At 39.0% G+C, this 19,990-nt stretch overlaps 3 protein-coding genes across 6 annotated transcripts in view; 1 reads left to right on the top strand and 2 right to left on the bottom strand.

Annotated features, from left to right (window-relative positions):
- Positions 1–2,460, bottom strand: part of sqlea (squalene epoxidase a) — a 17,552-nt gene extending 15,092 nt beyond the window's left edge. The window contains exon 1 of the mRNA XM_077599221.1: positions 1,906–2,460. Coding sequence (XP_077455347.1) covers positions 1,906–2,169 — 264 coding nt within the window. The 5' untranslated portion in view covers positions 2,170–2,460. The remainder of the gene's footprint in view (positions 1–1,905) is intronic.
- Positions 1–6,415, top strand: part of LOC144073424 (uncharacterized) — a 17,702-nt gene extending 11,287 nt beyond the window's left edge. For all 3 annotated transcript variants that reach the window (XR_013300077.1, XM_077599223.1, XM_077599222.1), the window contains exon 3: positions 6,172–6,415. The gene's annotated coding sequence lies outside the window, so the exon portion shown is untranslated. The remainder of the gene's footprint in view (positions 1–6,171) is intronic.
- LOC144073422 (xylose isomerase-like) lies at positions 3,509–19,990 on the bottom strand. Of its 2 annotated transcripts, XM_077599219.1 has the most exons (18): positions 19,914–19,946; positions 18,875–18,994; positions 18,136–18,320; positions 17,997–18,068; positions 16,766–16,835; positions 16,442–16,518; positions 16,289–16,361; positions 14,295–14,407; positions 14,195–14,220; positions 13,960–14,097; positions 13,765–13,874; positions 12,989–13,084; positions 9,690–9,773; positions 7,464–7,590; positions 7,277–7,382; positions 4,035–4,217; positions 3,879–3,953; positions 3,509–3,790 (listed from the first exon to the last, which is right to left on the bottom strand). In XM_077599219.1, the coding sequence occupies exons 2-18, from the start codon at positions 18,990–18,992 to the stop codon at positions 3,704–3,706; spliced, it is 1,740 nt and encodes a 579-aa protein (XP_077455345.1). In that variant the 5' UTR covers positions 18,993–18,994; positions 19,914–19,946; the 3' UTR covers positions 3,509–3,703. The 2 variants fall into 2 exon arrangements, with proteins under 2 accessions (XP_077455345.1, XP_077455346.1); XM_077599220.1 differs by lacking the exon at positions 18,136–18,320 and having other exon boundaries at positions 19,914–19,990.

Below are 19,990 nucleotides of genomic sequence, written 5' to 3'. Positions count from 1 at the left end.
GGCTCCAGCACCCCCCGCGACCCTAGTGAGGATAAAGTGGTTCAGAAATAAGATGAGATTATTTAGAATACTGCTGCAACAATTAAATGAATAAAGTAATATAATGAGAAAAAAAATTCTAATTCATTTTTTCTGCTTCTGACTGATATAAAGTAACACCTTGACATACAAGTGCCCCGACATACGAGCAATTTGAGATACGAGTAAAATTTCGGGCAAATATTTATCTTGAGATACGAGACAAGCATACAGCGGACGCGAGAGGCTGCTCATAAGAAGATCATGGGCACTGTCTCTCTCCCCGCAACTCCCTTGTGTAATGTCTCTACGAGCACTGGGCGGAGCGTTGCATTTTTTCATTGTTTTTTTTACCGTTGTCAGTGCGAATGGCGGAGCTTGTTTGCTAATACGAGAGGAGTACTACTTCCCGGGCAAGTTGGCATGTGGTCGTGCGTTCTGCTATTGTGAGGACATTTGTGTGCATCTAGTTATTAGTTACTTTGTTAATAGATGGCGAATTAGAAGAAATAAAACATTTTTTTCCAATCCAATATCCTGTTTTTGGTGTTTTTTCAGAGGGTTTAGACGAATCAATTTGCTTTTAGTTCATTTCATACGCAGCTGGGTATGATGACAATTAGGCTTTTGTCTAGTCAATGATGATGACAAGCCTAAGTCTGATTTTATTTCAATGGGAAACGTTCGTTCGAGTTACGAGAATATCGACATACGAGCTCAGTCCCGGAACGAATTAAGCTCGTACCTCGAGGTACCACTCACTGTATATTCATTCATTCATTCATTTTCTGAACCGCATTATCGTCGTTAGGGTCGCGGGTGGGTGTAGAGCGAATGTTTCTTCTAATTTTTCATATATCTGGGCCTACAACATCAGAAGTCCTCGTTATGGCCACACACCAGAATGAGTGGCACCTGCCATCACCAGGTGCATTTTTACTATCCATTAATGATCTATCCATAACATTTCATTATTAATATCCATACATAAAGCATCTTAATAAATGACACTAGAATTTGCACAAATCTGACTTACCTTATTTTGCACGTCTGTCTTTGAGCTAGTCTGGTTTCAATACTATTCCATATTTTTCTGAAGGAAAACTCACTCACAACTTTACCTTCGCTACATGTTTTGCAGAACAGACCCTTCACACTCAAAAAACAAATGATATACCCCAGTTTCAACACCTGTTCTATTTTCACGTACCCCGACATCCATTTCAACTTAAAAGATGCATTTTTAAACGCTGGTTGGGGGAGTCGATGTATCACATTGAGGTTAGCTGAGTTAGCTTTAGCCTCGGTCAATGCCGTGATTGGCTGTGTAACGTGATTGCATCGCATCGAATGATTGGCTGGACACCTACCAATCAATGAATTACACAGTGAACTGATACTATAGAAAAAAAGTTATACGCCAGGCCGCCAAATAAATAATCAATAAATAATAATAGTAACTAATAAATAATCAACAAATGATAATAGTAACTAATAAATAATCAATAAATAATAATAGTAATTAATTAAAAAATAATAATAATAAGTGTAACTAATAAAAAATCTATAAATAATAATAGTAACTAATAAATAATAGAAACTAAAAAATAGTGAATGAATGAATAAATAAATAATAATAATAAAATTTTCAACATAAGTAGTCAACAACATAAACAAGTATGGAAGTGCACAAATAACAACAAACAAACAGATAAATAATTAATATTTATTTATCATTTATGTTCTGAAAATATTAACAATTATTCATATTTAGATTTTTTTCAATAACCAAGAATAGTCAGTTGCTCATTAATGAGTTAAAGAGTACACGTCTGTGTGTGACAACCTTTAGTACTCGTATGCATTGCTCCATTGTGAAAATCTTACCTTTTGACGTGTGCTAACTAGTAAACTTTGAGGGACAAGATGGTTGATGACAGGCAAAAGAGCCAAGAGACTCAGAGGTGTGCTCAAAAGCTTCGAGATTCTGCCGAGTTTGTGACCATGAAAATACCGGCAATAAGACAGCAGCAGTCCCGTTGAGAGAAACAAAACGACAGCGATCACAACTTCTTTCTGAGCCAATGTCCAAAAATCCCCGGACTTTTTGTACAAGTAGGTGAAGCTGGCGAGTCCTAAAAAAGTCCACATATCTCCGATTAATTAAAAAAAAACGTTTGTGTCTTTAGTTAATTCGTTAGTTTGGTCAATCGAAACATGTGGAATATCAGATGGGAATGAGAGAAGCGCTGAATCTCCGGATTGGATCGTTTCGCAACCCGGTCTTCGCTCCTCCAATCAGATGTCTGGCACCAGTGAGCAGAGCTCACGCTATGTGCTGATTGGTTCACAGGGGGGATGTTGGCACGCCCTGCGCTCGTCGATTGGCCAGTTGACTGCTCGCACAGTAGTATGATGTGATGTCAGTAAAGGTGCACGTTTACATCTGGACTCGACTGAAAAATGTTCGAAGATTGGACTGAAAGAATGGATAAAAACCTGAACGAAAATCCAGAAAATGCTGTTTTCTGTACTAGCAAACCCAGTTGCAATTACTTTTGTTACACTGCTGGATTTCAGAGCTATACATGTATGTGATATTCTATATTTAGAAAACCCCTTGAACATTGTGAAAAATATATTTTGCAGGTTACTCATGATAATACTTGTGATCATTAAGAGGATGGTATAATACACAATGGTATGTAAAAAAAACATAAAAGATAAGAAAAACAATTAATGATTTCATGTTTAATTCTTTTTTTGCAAATATGATTGTCATTGGCTCATTGCCAAGTGTTTAGTGTCAAAATTGCTATTAGCATGATTGCCATGTGCCCATATCTTTGTAATTGTTCATGTTCTCCTATGAGGATAAGCAGTTCAGAAAATATTTAATCTTATTTTCTGAACCACTTTATCCTCACCAGGGTCACGGGGGGTGCTAGAGCCTATCTCAGCTGACTTTGGGCACAAGGTGGGGAACACCCTGAATTGCTGGCCACCCAATCACGGGGCACAAGGAGACAAACAATCATTCACACTCACACGCATACCTAAGGGAAATTTAGAGTGTCCAATCAGCCTACCATGAATGTCTTTGGAATGTGGGAGGAAACCGGAGTAGCCGGACAAAACCCACACAGCCTGTCTGGCAACATCAGAAAAAGAATGGAAATCAAGTGCTCTAATACTTCCCATAAGCCACCAATATACAACATAAGGATTCTCTGCAAAGATAATGAAGAGCATTAAAAGATACATTCATTTCTGTATATTAATCAATCGTCCAATCACTGCTGTATATTGAATATTTAAAGAAACAATGACTCATGGCTCATTTTGGTTACATCTTCATACTTTACACATTAATAGCGTGTGCTGCAGTGGATATTGCAGTGAGTTATAATTAAATTGAAGTTTTTATTACCATGTTTTGTGTAACTGTTTTCATAGCTTTAGCAGAGCTATTTAATAAACAACAATAAAAGACAATTGAATATGCTTTTATTGTTCTGCATCACACCCAAGAGTGTCTTACTATCACAAATGGGACAATGAAACAGTACAATTAGTTGAGTGTTCCTTCTGAGGTTTAAGCACCGAGTTTTAACACAATTACATTTTTCTCTTTTCAAGGGCAGGTAACCCTCGTGAGGATAAGTAAAAGAATGAAAAAAAATCTTCATTTCACATAGTAATTAAAGATGGATTCATATTTTTCTTGCTTGCCTGATGTTAGTTTCGCCTCACCATTCTCCTTGATAAAAGCCTGAAATAAAACATGACCCAAAAAAATCAGAAACTTTGTGAAAATGTTCTGATTGAAAAGAGGTTTGGAAAAATCTCTTGACTTTTACCTCCATGTCCTCCAAAGTAGCAGAACCTTCTTCCACTTTCAGTCCAATTCCATGACTGAAGCTTGAATAGCGCTCCTGTCCAAACAACGCAGTGCCATTCAGAAAAAAGGCGGAAAAAAACATGAGCGGGAATTCACCAAAGCAAGACCTCTATACCTTTAGCATGTTTGCCAAAATTCCATCTTGACACATAGAAATCGCATTTCTCAGTCCTCGTGCAAACGCATCCATGGCACCAATGTGAGCGATGAATAAGTCCTCCGGGTCAACAGACTCTCTACGCACTTTTGCGTCAAAGTTTAGGCCTCCGGGCTGTAAGCCACCTTGTTCGACAATGGTCTGCAAAGGAGATGACACTAAGGAATACATTTGCTTAAACAAGTCAATAATACAGTAATACCAGTACTCGGACGATTCGCCGAAAGACGTTTGGCCGACGGACGTATGGCCGACGGACAGTTCGCCGAACGGACGTTTCGCCGAAACGGGATTTGCGTGCTCGCCCCGCCCCCGGATCGTGTGTGTAAATGTTTTTCAACCTTGGCCCGCGGGCCATATACGGCCCGTTACAGATAACATTCATTTAGGAATAACAAGGTCATGTACTGCCCCCCGCTGGACATATTTCTAAATACAAGTAGGTACTACAATGTGCTGCCAATTTTTTATATTTTTTATTTTATCCTTGCGTTTAAAGTAGTAGCCATTTGGAGATCACACAGAACAGTACGTGACAGAAGAAATAGAGAAAATAAAGTAGTAGTAACAGTAAGTACTACTGTAATGAAATTGTAAATCCAGAAATCCTACTCCAGAAAATGTACACTAGCATAAAAAACGTTGAGATTAATCTTTGAATCTCAGCAAATCATTTTTAATATATATTTCCTAAAATAATGGGAAATTATTTAAAATTAAACTAGAAGTAAGTGTGTTCCATGGCATTTTCAGGTATTGTTCTCTAAGCCCTCTAGTCTGTCCAAGGCACTTAGAAGTTCACATAAGTCTTCTAGTGTTGTTTTTTCTCAGTGTCAGACATGAATCCCCAGCTTTGATAAATTACATTGCGTGTCCAAGGCTGAAAAACATGTACACACACGATCCGGGGGCGGGGCGACCACGGGAATCCCGTTTCGGCGAAACGTCCGTTCGGCGAACTGTCCGTCGGCCAAACGTCCGTCGGCCAAACATCTTTTGGCGAATCGTCCGGTCACGAGTAATACCTTCACATACAAATGCCTCGTCATACAAGGAATTTGAGATACAAGTAGAATTCCGAGCAAATATTTCCCTTGAGGTACAAGCATACGAGCATTCGAGAAATCCAGGTGGCCAGGCCGCAAGAGGCTGCTCATGATTTCAGCACACTGTCTATCTTGCCTTATCTCCCTTGTGCTAAGATCTCTACGAGCGCTGGGCAGAGCGTTGCATTTTTTCCGTGTTTTTTTGCGTTAGTCAGTGCAGGATTAAGGGAAACAATGGGTACCAAGCAGGCCGGTGCAATGAAGGGTAGTGCAAAGAAAAGGCGTATGATGACAATCGATGTTAAGCACGAAATAATCCGAAAACATGAGTAGTGTACGCGTGACTTAGCTGGCTCGTCAATACGTATGGAGAAGCGGGAAGTTCGCCTCGAAAGCCGCGGTGGAATACATTAACCTCTTTGCCTTGGTAATTGCACCAGAATGTTTAAATTTAGTGTAACGTAAGATTAAAACATTTTTAAGTGTGTGTGTAGAGGAATCGAAGTTCATTTAAGTTAAATTTAAAGTTTATGTTACGTTACGAGCGCATCCGTCAAGTCTCTCTCTCTATCTCGGTCTGTCCCATCCGCGAACTCCGCGTTATATTAAAGGTCTCATTTATTTATTAAACATCATGACCACTAGTAATTTGTTACTGTTAGTTGGTGAATTACAACCAATAAAAAAAAATCCATTGTAAACCTGTTTTTTTCAGAGGGTGGGGACGAATTAGCTAATTAATTAATTTCTATGGGAAACGTTGATTTGAGATACGAGTAAATTGACATACGAGCTCCCGGAAAGCATTAAGCTCGTATCTCAAGGTATGACTGTAGTGACCAACAGACTCAAGAACAGTTTCTTCCGAAGAGCTGTCACCATACTCAAATCGAGTTCTGTACCTAGGACCTAATTAAGACGTACTAATACTTACACTACTTATTCATTATGTTGACCACTTATTTATCTATTACTATGTATTGATTATTTATTTATCATGACTATATATTGATATCTATGTGTTTTTTTGTTTGTTTTTGCGTCCATAGACTCAGCGAGTGGTGCGCTCTCAACAACTTGGTGCTGAACGTCTCCAAGACCATGGAACTTATAATGGACTTCGGACGGAACAAGACCGCTCCGCTCTGCTGATCTCACTTGGACTACTTATTTATTTATTTCTTATTTACTGATTATTTATTTTTCTGTTTGTGGTTGTTATTTGTGCACAATGTGGTGAAAGCATCAAATTTCATTATTCTTGTATAATGACAATAAAAGCATTCAAATCAATTCAATTCAATAGAGGTACCTGATGGCAACATGAGCCAACGTAGTGTCGGCAGGGAGTAATTGTGCTTGGACTCATGAGTACAGTAATCCCTTGATTATCGCGTCTTCACAAATTCACTACTTTGCAATTTTTCTGTTATTATTTTTTTTTTAAAGGTTTTTTTCAAAGTTTATAAAAAATGTGAAAATCCAAGCTGAAACTCATAAGCGGTAGCCACTCTTGCTACTAGGACTCAGCACTGAAGGAAAAAAAAGTTATAATAGGGGTGACCGTACTTCGCGATTTTTAGATCATTGCGGCCGGTACTCGGACGTTTGGTCGCCCGGAAGGTTATTGATAATTACCATTTAAAATTGTTGCTCAAATTCCCTAAATACAAACTGCGAATTATTATTTTGTCATACTTAATGCCCTATTAATAATTATGCTAAAGAAAAGCTCCAAATTTCCCGGACTTTTATTGTTTTTGGTTGGAGAACTTGTTAAGACCCTGACTGACGTAGCTTCTTAAAGGGACAACGCATGTACATACAAACTCTTATACACTCACACGTCGGCTCAGTGAAACTGCTCATGGCCATTGTTGGCTTTTATTGATGCGTACACCGTGTTGTTTGGTACTCGGACGTTTGGTCGCCGGACGTTTGGGTCCGGGCGAACAAACGTCCGGCGACCAAATGCGGCCATGTCTGGTCTACGTTAACCTCAATATTCGGGGGATTACTGTAAACTGTTTCCCAGCTCAAATCCCACATTTTTGTACATATACATTTATTCAACCCGTGGATGAAATCTTACTGTCATGTGATCGATCTACCAAGAGTACATTGACGTATTGAGCACCCCTGCTCTAAGCCTACCTTCATGACCAAAGTTGTATGCCTAATATCCATAGGGAACTGATCCGTGTCCCAGCCAAGGTCAGGAGAACCAGTGTTTGCATCAACTGAACCGAGCATCCCAAAGCTGTCAAAGAGGAGAAGAATTTAGTTTCTTACACGGCTCAAGTGTTATCATATGAAGGATGATGCTGCTAACGTTTCTCACACAGAGGCCATGATGATGTCGTGTTCATACGCGTGTCCAGCCAAAGTAGTATGGTTAGGCTCAATGTTCAACTTGAAGTGGCTTTCCAGACTATAATGCTTCAGGAACCCAATGACACTCATGGCATCTGCGGAAGCAAACAATGAGACCAATGCCAAAACCATGGCCAAGCTTTCAACTCTGACATTCAGAGAATGGGACTAGATTTAGACAACAACTTAAAACAGTGCTTCTCATTTAATTTCTGATGCAAACGTACGCACTTGTATAACATTATATATCCTTGTTAAAATTAACACTGACAGTGATCACTGCCATCAACTTAGTGAATGTGTAATTACCGTAATCACTCGAATATAACGCGCACTCGAAAATAACACGCAGGTCATTTTGGGCCAAAAAAATCTGGAAAAACGCAGTACTCGAATACAGTGCGCACCGAAAATTTCCCGCTGACGAAAATCAGAAATCTTACCTTTTTTTCTTCGTTTCACGATTGTTTTGTTCAAACAAATTTATTCATTAGAATCCTTCAAATGAAGAGTTCCTCTCTCTCTTTGTCTGTCCTCTCATACATCTCTTCGTTGAGAATCCTATCAACGTACACGCTTCCTTCATCCACTTCCTCTTCCTCCCACAACACATCATCCGATTGGCTTTACGAGATGACGTAAAATCCATGCGTCAAAGTGAGTTTGACAATGTTTTTTTCGATCGAAAATTTGTAATTTATTTTAGTTATTGATTATAACACTGAACTGAGAGAGGGTGAACTGAGACGAGTAGGAGGCTAGAGGGGGGGAGTGGTGGTCTCGGCTTTCCGATTTTCGATCGAAATTACGAGATGACGTAAAATCCGTGCGCCGTCTTTACGAGATGACGTAAAATCCGTGCGTCAAAGTGAGTTTGACAATGCTTTTTTCGATCGAAAATTTGTAATTTATTTTAGTTATTGATTATAACACTGAACTGAGAGGGTGAACTGAGACGAGTAGGAGGCTAGGGGGGGGGGAGTGGTGGTCTCGGCTTTCCGATTTTCGATCGAAATTACGAGATGACGTAAAATCCGTGCGCCGTCTTTATGAGATGACGTAAAATCCGTGCGTCAAAGTGAGTTTGACAATGCTTTTTTCGATCGAAAATTTGTAATTTATTTTAGTTATTGATTATAACACTGAACTGAGAGAGGGTGAACTGAGACGAGTAGGAGGCTAGAGGGGGGGCGTGGTGGTCTCGGCTTTCCGATTTTCGATCAAAATTACGAGATGACGTAAAATCCGTGCGCCGTCTTTACGAGATGACGTAAAATCCGTGCGTCAAAGTGAGTTTGACAATGCTTTTTTCGATCGAAAATTTGTAATTTATTTTAGTTATTGATTATAACACTGAACTGAGAGAGGGTGAACTGAGACGAGTAGGAGGCTAGAGGGGGGGAGTGGTGGTCTCGGCTTTCCGATTTTCGATCGAAATTACGAGAGGACGTAAAATCCGTGCGCCGTCTTTACGAGATGACGTAAAATCCGTGCGTCAAAGTGAGTTTGACAATGCTTTTTTCGATCGAAAATTTGTAATTTATTTTAGTTATTGATTATAACACTGAACTGAGAGAGGGTGAACTGAGACGAGTAGGAGGCTAGAGGGGGGGAGTGGTGGTCTCGGCTTTCCGATTTTCGATCGAAATTACGAGATGACGTAAAATCCGTGCGCCGTCTTTACGAGATGACGTAAAATCCGTGCGTCAAAGTGAGTTTGACAATGCTTTTTTCGATCGAAAATTTGTAATTTATTTTAGTTATTGATTATAACACTGAACTGAGAGAGGGTGAACTGAGACGAGTACGAGGCTAGAGGGGGGCAGTAGTGGTCTCGGCTTTCCGATTTTCGATCGGGTTTACGAGATGACGTAAAATCCATGCGTCGGCTTTAGGAGATGACGTAAAATCCGTGCGTCAGCTGTACGAGATGACGTAAAATCCGTGCGTCAAAGTGAGTTTGACAATGCTTTTTTCGATCGAAAATTTGTAATTTATTTTAGTTCTTGATTATAACACGCACCCCCAACTATTGGAATTAATTATATAGCAAAAACCTGCGTGTTATATTCGAGTAATTACGGTACACTTTATCCGAGTAAAAAGTATGTTCTCAAATTCAGATGCTCCCAGGCATTGCTTCGAATATAGCCTAAGTCAAGTTGTGAATGTACATTGAAGTTGAACAGCTTACCATAGTCATACTGGTGTTTACAGGGCTCTTTTGGCTTTGGCTCAATGAGAAACTGGCACTTTAATCCAATCTTCTCTTTGTACTCTGTAAATGCGATGGAGGCACACATTCTTACACTACTTCATTGAGAACAAAGTAATCACCTTTACAACAAACAAAAGTTGACAGACTCATCTTTGAGCATAGATTGTGTATTTTTGTTGTGCAGTGTATCAAGGGAGAAAGTAGTGGACAGCATTTCCTTATACTATTATGTTGAGTGGGAATGTAATTTTCAAAGTACAAACGACTACTTTTAACTATCTATTTGGACACTGTGACTTTAATAACGATGTGTCTCAGTCTACCCTGTGCAAGGTGATATCTTTGGCTTTTTCTTTGCCATTATAACAACACTGTTGAGATCGTCAACAAATCATCAACTGCCTGATCTTACCTATCCTGTCCAGCATCTACGAATCCCGTGGCCTTAGAAGGGCAGAGTGCATTCAAAAAGACAATACGCATCCCGGCTTCCACCACTTCAACCTGCTGCCCTGTGGAAGGCGCTACAGAGCCATAACAGCCAAGACAAACAGACTCAACGACAGTTTCTTCCCAAGATCTGTCACCATACTCGACTTCTGCACCTATGACCTATTCAAGACTTATTACTACTACTTATACTACTTATTTATTATGTTGACCACTTATTTATCTATTACTATTTAGTGATTATTTACTCATCCTTATTATATACTGATTATCTATGTGCTTGTTTGTTGTTGTTTCCAAGGACTCAGCGAGTGGTGCGCTCTCAACAACTTGGCGTTGAACGTCTCCAAAACCATGGAACTCATCCTGGACTTCAGATGGAACAAGCCTGCTCCGCTCTGCTGACCTCACTTATTTATTTATTTCTTATTTATTTGTCTGTTTGTTGTTGTTATTTGTGCACTACGTGGTGAAAGCTTTAAAACTCATTATATTCATATACGCATTCAATTAAATTCCCATGTGTATCCAATTTTAACCTGGTTAATCTCGAGATTTCCAACCAATTAAATCTATCTATGTAACATTTCTATAAAAATACCTCATATTAAAACATTGACATCTGCATCTTGTAGTCATGTGCGGCTTGTATACACCCGCGGTCAATAGATTTTGAGACTTTTCACTATTCAGTTGTATGAAAAAGAACCCTTTGTCTAAGGCAGGGGTCACCAAACTACGGCCCGCGGGCCGGATACGGCCCGCCAGCACATTTGGACCGGCCCTCTGAACAATACCAGAGACGCAATCGGATTTTTTTTTTTTTTTTTTTTTTAATTTTTTTTTTTTATTTATTTTTTGGGGGGGGGGATGCGGCCCGCCGGCACATTTGGACCGGCCCTCTGAACAATACCAGAGACGCTATCGGATTTTTTTTCCTATTTGGCCTTGAAGACTGGGACGTTTTAATCCTGTGTTTGGTTCATTGCACCCCTGCTGAGCCCACAAATCATCCCAGTGAAGCGGGGCTTCGCATTGCTTCTTTGGTGACACGCGCGGGGAGAGTGTTTCCCTTTGATGCATGCGGGCACGTCCACCGTTGCATGCACGAGCAGTGTTTCCGAGACATCTGGACGATCGCAGGTGAGGGCGGAGCCCTGGGACCATCGCGGACTATTCAAGCATATTAAAACTGCAACCTGTTTGAGAACGGAATAATGGCGAAAAAGTTAGGTGAGAGAAAAATTGATTCAGAATGCAGGGTATTTAACCTGGAGTGGACAAACGATTATTTTTTTGTTCAATGCAAAGAAAAGGCTGTTTGTCTCATTTGTCAAAAGACAGTGGCGGTATTCAAAGAATACAATCTTTGCCGACACTATGAATCCCGTCACAAAGACAAGTACGATAGATTGCAAGGCCAAATACGAGCAGACAAACTCTCAAAGCGAAAAAGTGGACTACTATCTCAGCAGAACCAGGCATCCGTTCGGGCCAGCTTTTGGGTTGCTAAATTGATAGCAAGCAGCGGTAAGCCTTTCACTGACGGAGAGTTTGTTAAGAAATGTATGGATACTGTCGCGGAGGAGGTGTGTCCCGAGAAGAAAGATGCATTTAATGCCGTAAGTCTGTCGGTGAATACAATGACCAGACGCGTTGAAGAAATCGGGAGTAATGTATATACCCAGCTGCAGCAGAAGACGAAATAATTTGACTTTTTTTCATTAGCACTGGATGAAAGCACGGACATGCAAGACAGCGCAACTGCTCATTTTTATTCGTGGAGTTAGTGCAAACTTTGAGATTTGCGAGGATCTGGCAGCCCTCCAAAGTCTCAAAGGGACTACAACGGGAGAGGATATTTTTGACAAAGTGTGCCAAACCATGGAGAAGTTGGACCTGGACTGGTCAAAGCTAGCTAGCATCACGACTGACGGGGCTCCTAGCATGGTGGCCGAAACTCGCGGTCTAATAATGGGACGCATGAACCGGGAGTTGGAAAAAAGGGGTCTCACCGCCCCGCTACGAGTCCACTGCCAAATTCACCACCAAGCACTGTGCTCCAAAATGTTGACGTGGGATTCTGTAATGACGGTTGTGGTGTCGTGCATAAACTTCAGAGCAAAGGGAGAAGATTGTGCATGGCACAACAGAAAGTTAATGTTCCATGGCTTTTTTTTCTATGAAGAACCCAGAGAGTTATTTAGTTATTATTTATTTCATAAATAGTGTTATTTATTTCCTGTTTTTTCTGTGAAGAACTCAGAGAGGGTTATTTAGTTATTATTTATTTCATTAATAGTGTTATTATATGTTTCCTGACTTTTTTTCTGTAAAGAACCTGGAAAGGGTTATTTGGTTATGTGTGGCTTTCTGGAAAACAATAAAAAAAAATTAAGCTCCCCTACGATCGTCACACTTTTTCTGTTACAAACTGACACCGGCCCCCCATCAGAGAAGGGAAAAGTTATGTGGCCCTCACAAGAAAAAGTTTGGGGACCCCTGGTCTAAGGTGTCAAACCGGTCCTCAAAGGGCCGCAGTGGGTGCAGGTTTTCATTCCAACTCAACAAGAGGATACCTTTTGCAAGTGTAATCAGTTAATTAAAGTCAGGTGCTACTTATTTTAGAAGACACCTGATTGCTTAAAATGTCGGCAATGGATCGGTTGGAACAAAGACCAGAACCCACTGCGGCCCTCAGTGGAATCGGTTTGACACATGTGGTCTAAGGGTATGTACGTACGTACTTTTTCTCATTGTTTTCCGGAAATTTGGCAGTGCGGCTGATAGACGCTCTCCATAAATGCAGAAATAATTATACTTACTAACAGCCATTTTGAAGAAGTTGGCCATATGACCGAGTTCAGCAGCAACATCCGTATTATGGCTAGAGATGAATCCTTCTCTTCCTCCCCAAAACACTGAGGAGAAAAACAAACGTGCCCGTTTTAAAGAGCTTTTCGAATACTTGATGATTTAATACTAGCTCTTTGATACAAGAAAAATTGAAAGGACATTATTTGGAGGACTGAATTTTGCAGTCCAAATCCTTCCGTATTTACTCGCACACCCTTAAAATTGCCTTAAAATCGTTGAATTTCACAATTTCTCGCGTATAAGCCATCCCCTCATTCACAATTTTCACCTCCATATTCATGATTTTAATAGGGAGTTCAAATGTGCTACTTTGAAGGGAAAATTTTAAGAAAAAATAATCACATGTTGTATTTCTGAGATACTGTATGAATCAAAAGCACATTATTAGAGTCAATATCATAAGGAATTAATTCATCCAGTAATGGTTGTTTTCTCACTGCAAAACATAAAATAACCAACAAATACTAAATGTTACTTTCGCGACATCTACTGGTGAAAAAGAGTAAAGCAAGTCTTGTGCATATATAAATCGTAGTCTTGGTTCAGTCATCTTTTTTTTTTGTTACAAATATGGCTTATATGCGAGAAAATACGGTAAATTACGGACAAAAGACGATAAAAGTGAACACATTTGGCTTCCTAGATATAGAAAAGATTAAAATAGGTTACAATTGAAAGGTTATGGAGCATGGTGTATATATCTTGATAATTAATCATAGCATACCAAAATTTTCTGCACCCAGCTTCTTAGCAATCTCTAGCCCCTTCTTCACCTGAGCACCAGCATAGGCCAGAACGTGACAGTCTGGGTTGGTGGCTGCACCGTTCATGTATCTGCCACATATAAAAATGCACTTTTAAAGGTGTCAAATGGAGGCCAAAAAGAACTAAATATGGCACAAATGTGTATTCCACAAACCTTGGATGGGCAAAGAGGTTGCAAGTCACCCACAACACCTTGACTCCAGTTTGGTTCTGTAACTTAAGAGCTAATTCGATGATTTCATCCAAATTCTTGTTTGATTCCTCCAGGGTCGCGCCCTCAGGTGCCATGTCTCTAAAATAGAGGATTTGATATTTCAAAAACAAAGCTAGATTCCGACCCAAGTAATTATTTGCTTCCTCAGAAGACCCTGTCAGGTCAGATCCCTTACCTGTCATGAAATGTGTAGTATTTCACCTGTACAACAAGCAAACGTTAAAAAAAAGCTATTGGTAAACGACAGACTTTGAAAATAACTTCAATTCCTTTACACCAAGTTTGGTAAAAAACTCAAAAGCAGCACGCAGTCGTCTCTTGGCTGCTTTCATGGGAGACTTTTCATTCCAGGAGCGATTGAAGGTAGGAAGCCCAAAAGGATCGGCACCTGTAGTACAAACACAAAATGAATTGCATTCCATAAAGGCAATAGCACAGTGGTTAAAAACCAGCAAATACTATACAGTAATACCTCGACATACAAGTGCCCCAATATATGAGAAATTTGAGATTCGAGATTTCTGGTTGTAACTCCCTCGTGTAATGTCTCTACGAGCACTGGACGGAGCGTTGCATTTTTTCAGTGTTTTTTTATTTTCCCCGTCGCTAAAACGAGAGGAGTACTACTTCCCGGGCAAATTGGCAAGTGGTCGTGCGTTCTTTTATGAGGACATTTGTGCGCATCATTTTTTGAATACAGACACTCACCTACTTACGAACGCAATTGGTTCCGAGCGATTGTTCATAAGTTGAATTTGTTTGTAAGTTGATTCAGTGCTATATTTTGTATTATAATTTATGTTTAAGGCCGATATAAGTATATTGAAGGTTTATACAAGTGCATTTGTATGTTTAAGGCTTGTATAAGTAACACGCATTGGTTTGTACTGAAAAAAAAACATTTAATAAAATGGAGAGAATATGTACAGTACTGTAGAGAGAGATTTATGTATTAGAAACTGGCCAAAAGAAGCGACCTAATGACGATTGCACAGTTTTCTTCTTTTTTTCATCATAAATGATTAGGTAGCACTGTATGGCATCATTCAATTGATTTGCAAACTTTGTGCAACGTTCAATATTTGGGTCCTGCTGCTCGATCTTTTTGTTTATAAATGGTACTGAATGTGCAACGCTCACCACTCTCACACGCATCAAGCTTCGTTATTATTGCCACTCGTTTCAAATGAAATGGCTTGCCTCTTCCTTGCAACTCCCTCAATAGAAGCCTTTAGCTTTTTACCAACCATATTCAATATTGGATGCATGAGATATTTAATGATACAAATGAAAAAGGTTCTTTGCACACTGGAGATACATTCACGCACTTCCGCATTGCAACGAAGAAGAAGGTAGATGCTGGGTGAGCTGAGCTCTCACAGCGCCAGGCGTCGGTATTGGCGGCGGAAAGAAGTACTACTCCGAAAAAGGGGCGAAATACAAAATTGGACTTGCGAACATTTTTGGACTTAAACGCAATTTGCAGACATGTTCGTATGTACCGTTGTTCGTAAGTTGAATGTTCGTAAGTAGGGGAGCGTCTGTATTTTGAAGGAATACAAAAGCAAACAACCCTCGATAGTTTGCATCTGAAAGTCAGGGTGGAGGCGGGGCAAATAGAGCCAACCCGGGAGAAGAAAGGTATAAACATTTACAACAAAATTAGAATTAAGTTTAGTGTAAGGTTAGATTAAACTTATTTTTGAGTGTGTCTGCATCGTAATCCAAGTTCATTTTAATTTGTTTATGTTATGTTACGAGCGCGTTGTCTTTCGCCTTCTAAGGTAGCCAATGAGTTCAAAGATGCATACATACATTTTGAAAACCCAATCTTGCGGCCCGGTGGCGCGAGTAGTTAGCACGTCGGCCTCACAGCTCTGGGTTCAAATCCAGGTCGGTCCACCTGTGTGGAGTTTGCATGTTCTCTCCGAGCCTGCGTGGGTTTCCTCCGGGTACTCTGATTTCCTCCCACATTCCAAAAACATGCACGGTAGGCTGATTGGACACTCTAAATTGCCCCTAGGTATGAGTGTGAGCGTGAATGGTTGTTTGTCTCCTTGTTCCCTGCGATCGGCTGGCCACCGATTCAGGTTGTTCCACGCCTCTGGCGCAAAGTCAGCTGGGATAGTCTCCAGCACCCCCGTTACCCCAATGAGGGGAAAGCGGTTCAGAAAATGAGATGAAAACACAATCCTTTTTAGCTGATTGGGGCCAATTTCAGATTACTTGTGTTCTTCTATGTTGGAGGAAAAATGTTAGGTTACAATACCTGTTCCACAGAATGTGTGCCAGTAGCAGACCGAGAATCTCAGCCAGTCCTCCATCGTCTTCCCTAAAAGAACCTATACAAAAGTACATTAGCCGTCAAAATCAATTGCTATCACTTTCCATGGATAAGTTGACACACTACAGTTGAGTGTACCTCTTCTGCATGATAATGTTTGAAGCACATGACATCTCCAGGGCCAGCATTTGGAACATATTGGATCTTGGGAATGCCTATACAGCAGAAATTGGATTAAAACTTTAAATTGACGTATGCAATCTTTAAAAAGTATTCTGGGCAAGCAAAAAAATAACAACAAGAAAGTGTGGAGGAAAACAAGCAGCGAATGATATATAATACGTGGCAAAAAAAGTTTTGATTCCACTTAAATGTTTGTGGTCTCGCCGCAGAAATACTACAAATAAGCGACCCCAAATGTGCAACATGTGTTGGCTAATACACAGAAAAAAGAGTTTTTACCTACGAAGAATTCCTCCTCAGCCGCCATTGTAACACAACGGACACTTGTTTTTTCTTCACATTTTCCTTCCTGGAGGAGTGCGGTATATGACCACAAGATGTCACCAGATTCACCGGAAATCACACCCCAAAAAATGAAAAAGACAGTGTTTAGTTAGCCTTTTTTTTGTTTTTACATCCAGCTAGTTCAGTTCGTTAACTTTATTATTACTTACTGACTGCAATTCCTCATTATTATAATGCATTTTTGGCATCTATAGACAATTTTATTCCAGTATTACCATTTAATATATCAGATTACTAAACCATATACCTATTATTCATATATTCAAATAGATATCATGAACCATTTTATTCGTTTATATTTTTCAATAGTACAGAGTGTTATAAAATGATTCACGTCATTTTCGCAAAAAAAAAAAAATCTTAGAAACTCCGGAAGCTAACTCTGTGAAATTGAATATTTCAGGTGTTGACCATCAAAAAAGTATTATTCCATGATTTGGAAATTGCGGCCCGGCGGATGAGTGGTTAGCGTGTTGGCCTCACTGTGGGGGACGCTGGTTCAAATCCAGGTTTTGGTTAACGATAATGAAAATATTTCGTTCATTAACTTTTTTTTTCATTATAATGAAATAACAAAACTAAAGGAAAAACGAGTCTTGGATGACTGTAACAAAATGAGATTTTTAGTCTGACGAAACAATACAAAAATGAAACATTGTTTCTGTCATATTTTCACAATGCGTGACATTTGCTTATTTTTCGTGTAGTTAGTCAGCCCGCAAGCTAGCCATGATTGATTGCGTCATTCAAAAATACATAAAATATGTTTGCTTGTTGGCACAACCTTTACAAAATTTGCATTGAAGGCACATTGTAGGTGATTTAGCACGAGCATATTCTTAGCAGCAAAATGTTTTTGTTTTTTTTTTATAAATGGCATTTCTTACCTAGGTCTTGCTACTGCAACCGAGAAATTTCCCAAATACTGGATGAAATAAAGTTCTAATGTAATCTAATCTAATTTCTCAATCTGAAAAGAGGAATATAGGAAGTATTAAAGATACAAATTTGATACATGGAATTAAATGTTTTGGATCTTTCAACATTTGACATTTAACCAAGAGAGTAGCATTGCTACTTTTGCAAAATGATTCAGTCAATAATAATAATGCACTGCAAGTAAACACTAATGCACGTGAACCCTATAGCTTTGAGGATAGCATACCCACTGTCCAGAATATATCTTGATGATTTTTAGCTTTGGCCGCATTTGTGAGCATTCTTCACATTCAGACACCTTGAAAAACAACAGAATATTAAGTCAGACATATAAACATAATATATTATTTAAGTACTCTGCATACCCATTTTTCAATGTCGGTGGTAATGCCATTCCAAAAAAAACTTTTGCACATGGAAGCTCTTGTTTTTATGATGCCAGTGTGCCTACTCTTGAATGTTGAATGATAGAATTGGAACAGACTCACGGCTTCTTCCTTTGATTTCACTGCTCGCCGTGTAGGTGTTTTACCAAAGTATAGTATCCCATCTTTTTAAAAGAAGCATAGTACATCACACAATTACCGTATTTACTCACATATAAGCCACCCCCACGTATAAGCGGCACCCTTAAAATTGTTGATTTTTACCATTTCTCGCGTATAAGCCCGCCCCCTGATTCACAATTTTCACCTCCATAGTCATGGTTTTAATAGGGAGTACAAATGTGTTACTTTGAAAGGAAAGTCTTAAGAAAAATCATCGCACGTGGTATTTCTGAGATACTGTATGAATCAAAAGCATATTATTAGGGTCAACATCATAAGGAATTAATTCATCCAGTAATGGTTGTTTTCTTACTGCAAAACAGAAAATAACCAACAAATAGTAAATGTTACTTTGCCGACATGTACTGGTGAAAAAGAGTATAGCAAGTCCTGTGCGCATATAAGCTGTACCCTTGATTCAGTCATCTTTTTTTGTTACAAATAAGGCTTATATGCGAGAAAATACGGTAATGGCACGAGAGCTGTTTGCTCAGTTTTTATAAGTAAATATTGCAGTATTTCAATTTTTAATACTTAATGAACATTTGACTCTTACCATGAATGGAGAACTTTGAGGCATATTTTCTGAGGGTCTGTCGTTGACTTTTGGTCATTTCTGCTGGATAACCTCCCCAAGAGAGAAAATTGAATATTTCATCCCACCTTCTCTCCATTTCTGAATAAAAATACAAAGCAGGAATTATTTTAAACACCTAATTTTCTCATAATCTTAACAATTCAATTACCCGAATGCTATAAATCTATTGGAATATTTAAACAAACATAACATTGTCGATGAAATTGTTAAATAGTTCTTTTCTACCTTTTTGATGGATATCTACGCACTCAAAAATGCATATTGTCATAATTTTACAATTAATATGTTGTTGGTATTCCCAACCATATATAAAATGCTTATTTGTATAACATTAGCCTTATCATTACATTTTATGCTATGTTATATTATGCTATGACATACAATGACAGTTATCAAAGGGTTATATCAATTTCAGTACACAAAGTGCAAAGCAGAATTCATAACCAGTTCTGAAATTCCTTCCTACCCATCGAGACTTCCTACCAATGCGTGCACACATTAGTTAAAAACTATTTTTGTTTTTATTGAGACTTATTTGACCTTTTCAGTGCCTCCTAATACTTTTGACGAGTGTTCTCCTGTCATAGCTTTTAAACATTGTGCGTTTCCTAGTGGAAATTTTAAAGCAGTGTTTATCTGTTGACACATGAGTCACAATGTATTTGTAGCACAATGATTTGACATTATACTAAATTCAAATATTTTCTAAAGGGATATTTAGTACGCTCTTCCTCATGCATCAAAATAAAACCAGCTGAAAGCGCACCGTACTAATTGAGCTGTCAAATTATCCTACGGTAGAACGTTTCGCACGGGTAGGGCATTTTGGTAGAACAAAGGGTATGACATTTTGGCAGAACACCGGGGAAAAATACATTTAATTAAAAAAATATATATAAATATGTGCTATCTTATTTTTAAGTGTCAATTTAAGGAATTCAACAAATATGTATTTATTTACTGTGAAATCATCTGTAATATCATCACTTGAGTTTACCTGTCGTCGCTGGTAGGCTGCCACGACGAATTCGTTTAATCATTTCCCACTGCGCATGAGTACAATAGTGACGTCAA

Source organism: Stigmatopora argus, chromosome 4 (assembly GCF_051989625.1).
Source record: "Stigmatopora argus isolate UIUO_Sarg chromosome 4, RoL_Sarg_1.0, whole genome shotgun sequence".
In the NCBI taxonomy this organism is placed as follows: Eukaryota; Metazoa; Chordata; class Actinopteri; order Syngnathiformes; family Syngnathidae; genus Stigmatopora; species Stigmatopora argus.
Note: the sequence above shows the minus strand (reverse complement) of the source record. Positions and strands in the feature narration are given on the sequence as shown.

Excerpts from the sequence above, each read along its gene's own strand:
- LOC144073422 (XM_077599219.1), bottom strand. The coding sequence starts at position 18,992 with ATGGAGAGAAGGTGGGATGAAATATTCAATTTTCTCTCTTGGGGAGGT. Across the intron at positions 18,069-18,135 it reads CCACCGACATTGAAAAATGG|GTGTCTGAATGTGAAGAATG; the intron begins GTATGCAGAGTA and ends TTGTTTTTCAAG. Across the intron at positions 13,085-13,764 it reads GCTGGGTGCAGAAAATTTTG|TGTTTTGGGGAGGAAGAGAA; the intron begins GTATGCTATGAT and ends TTTTCTCCTCAG.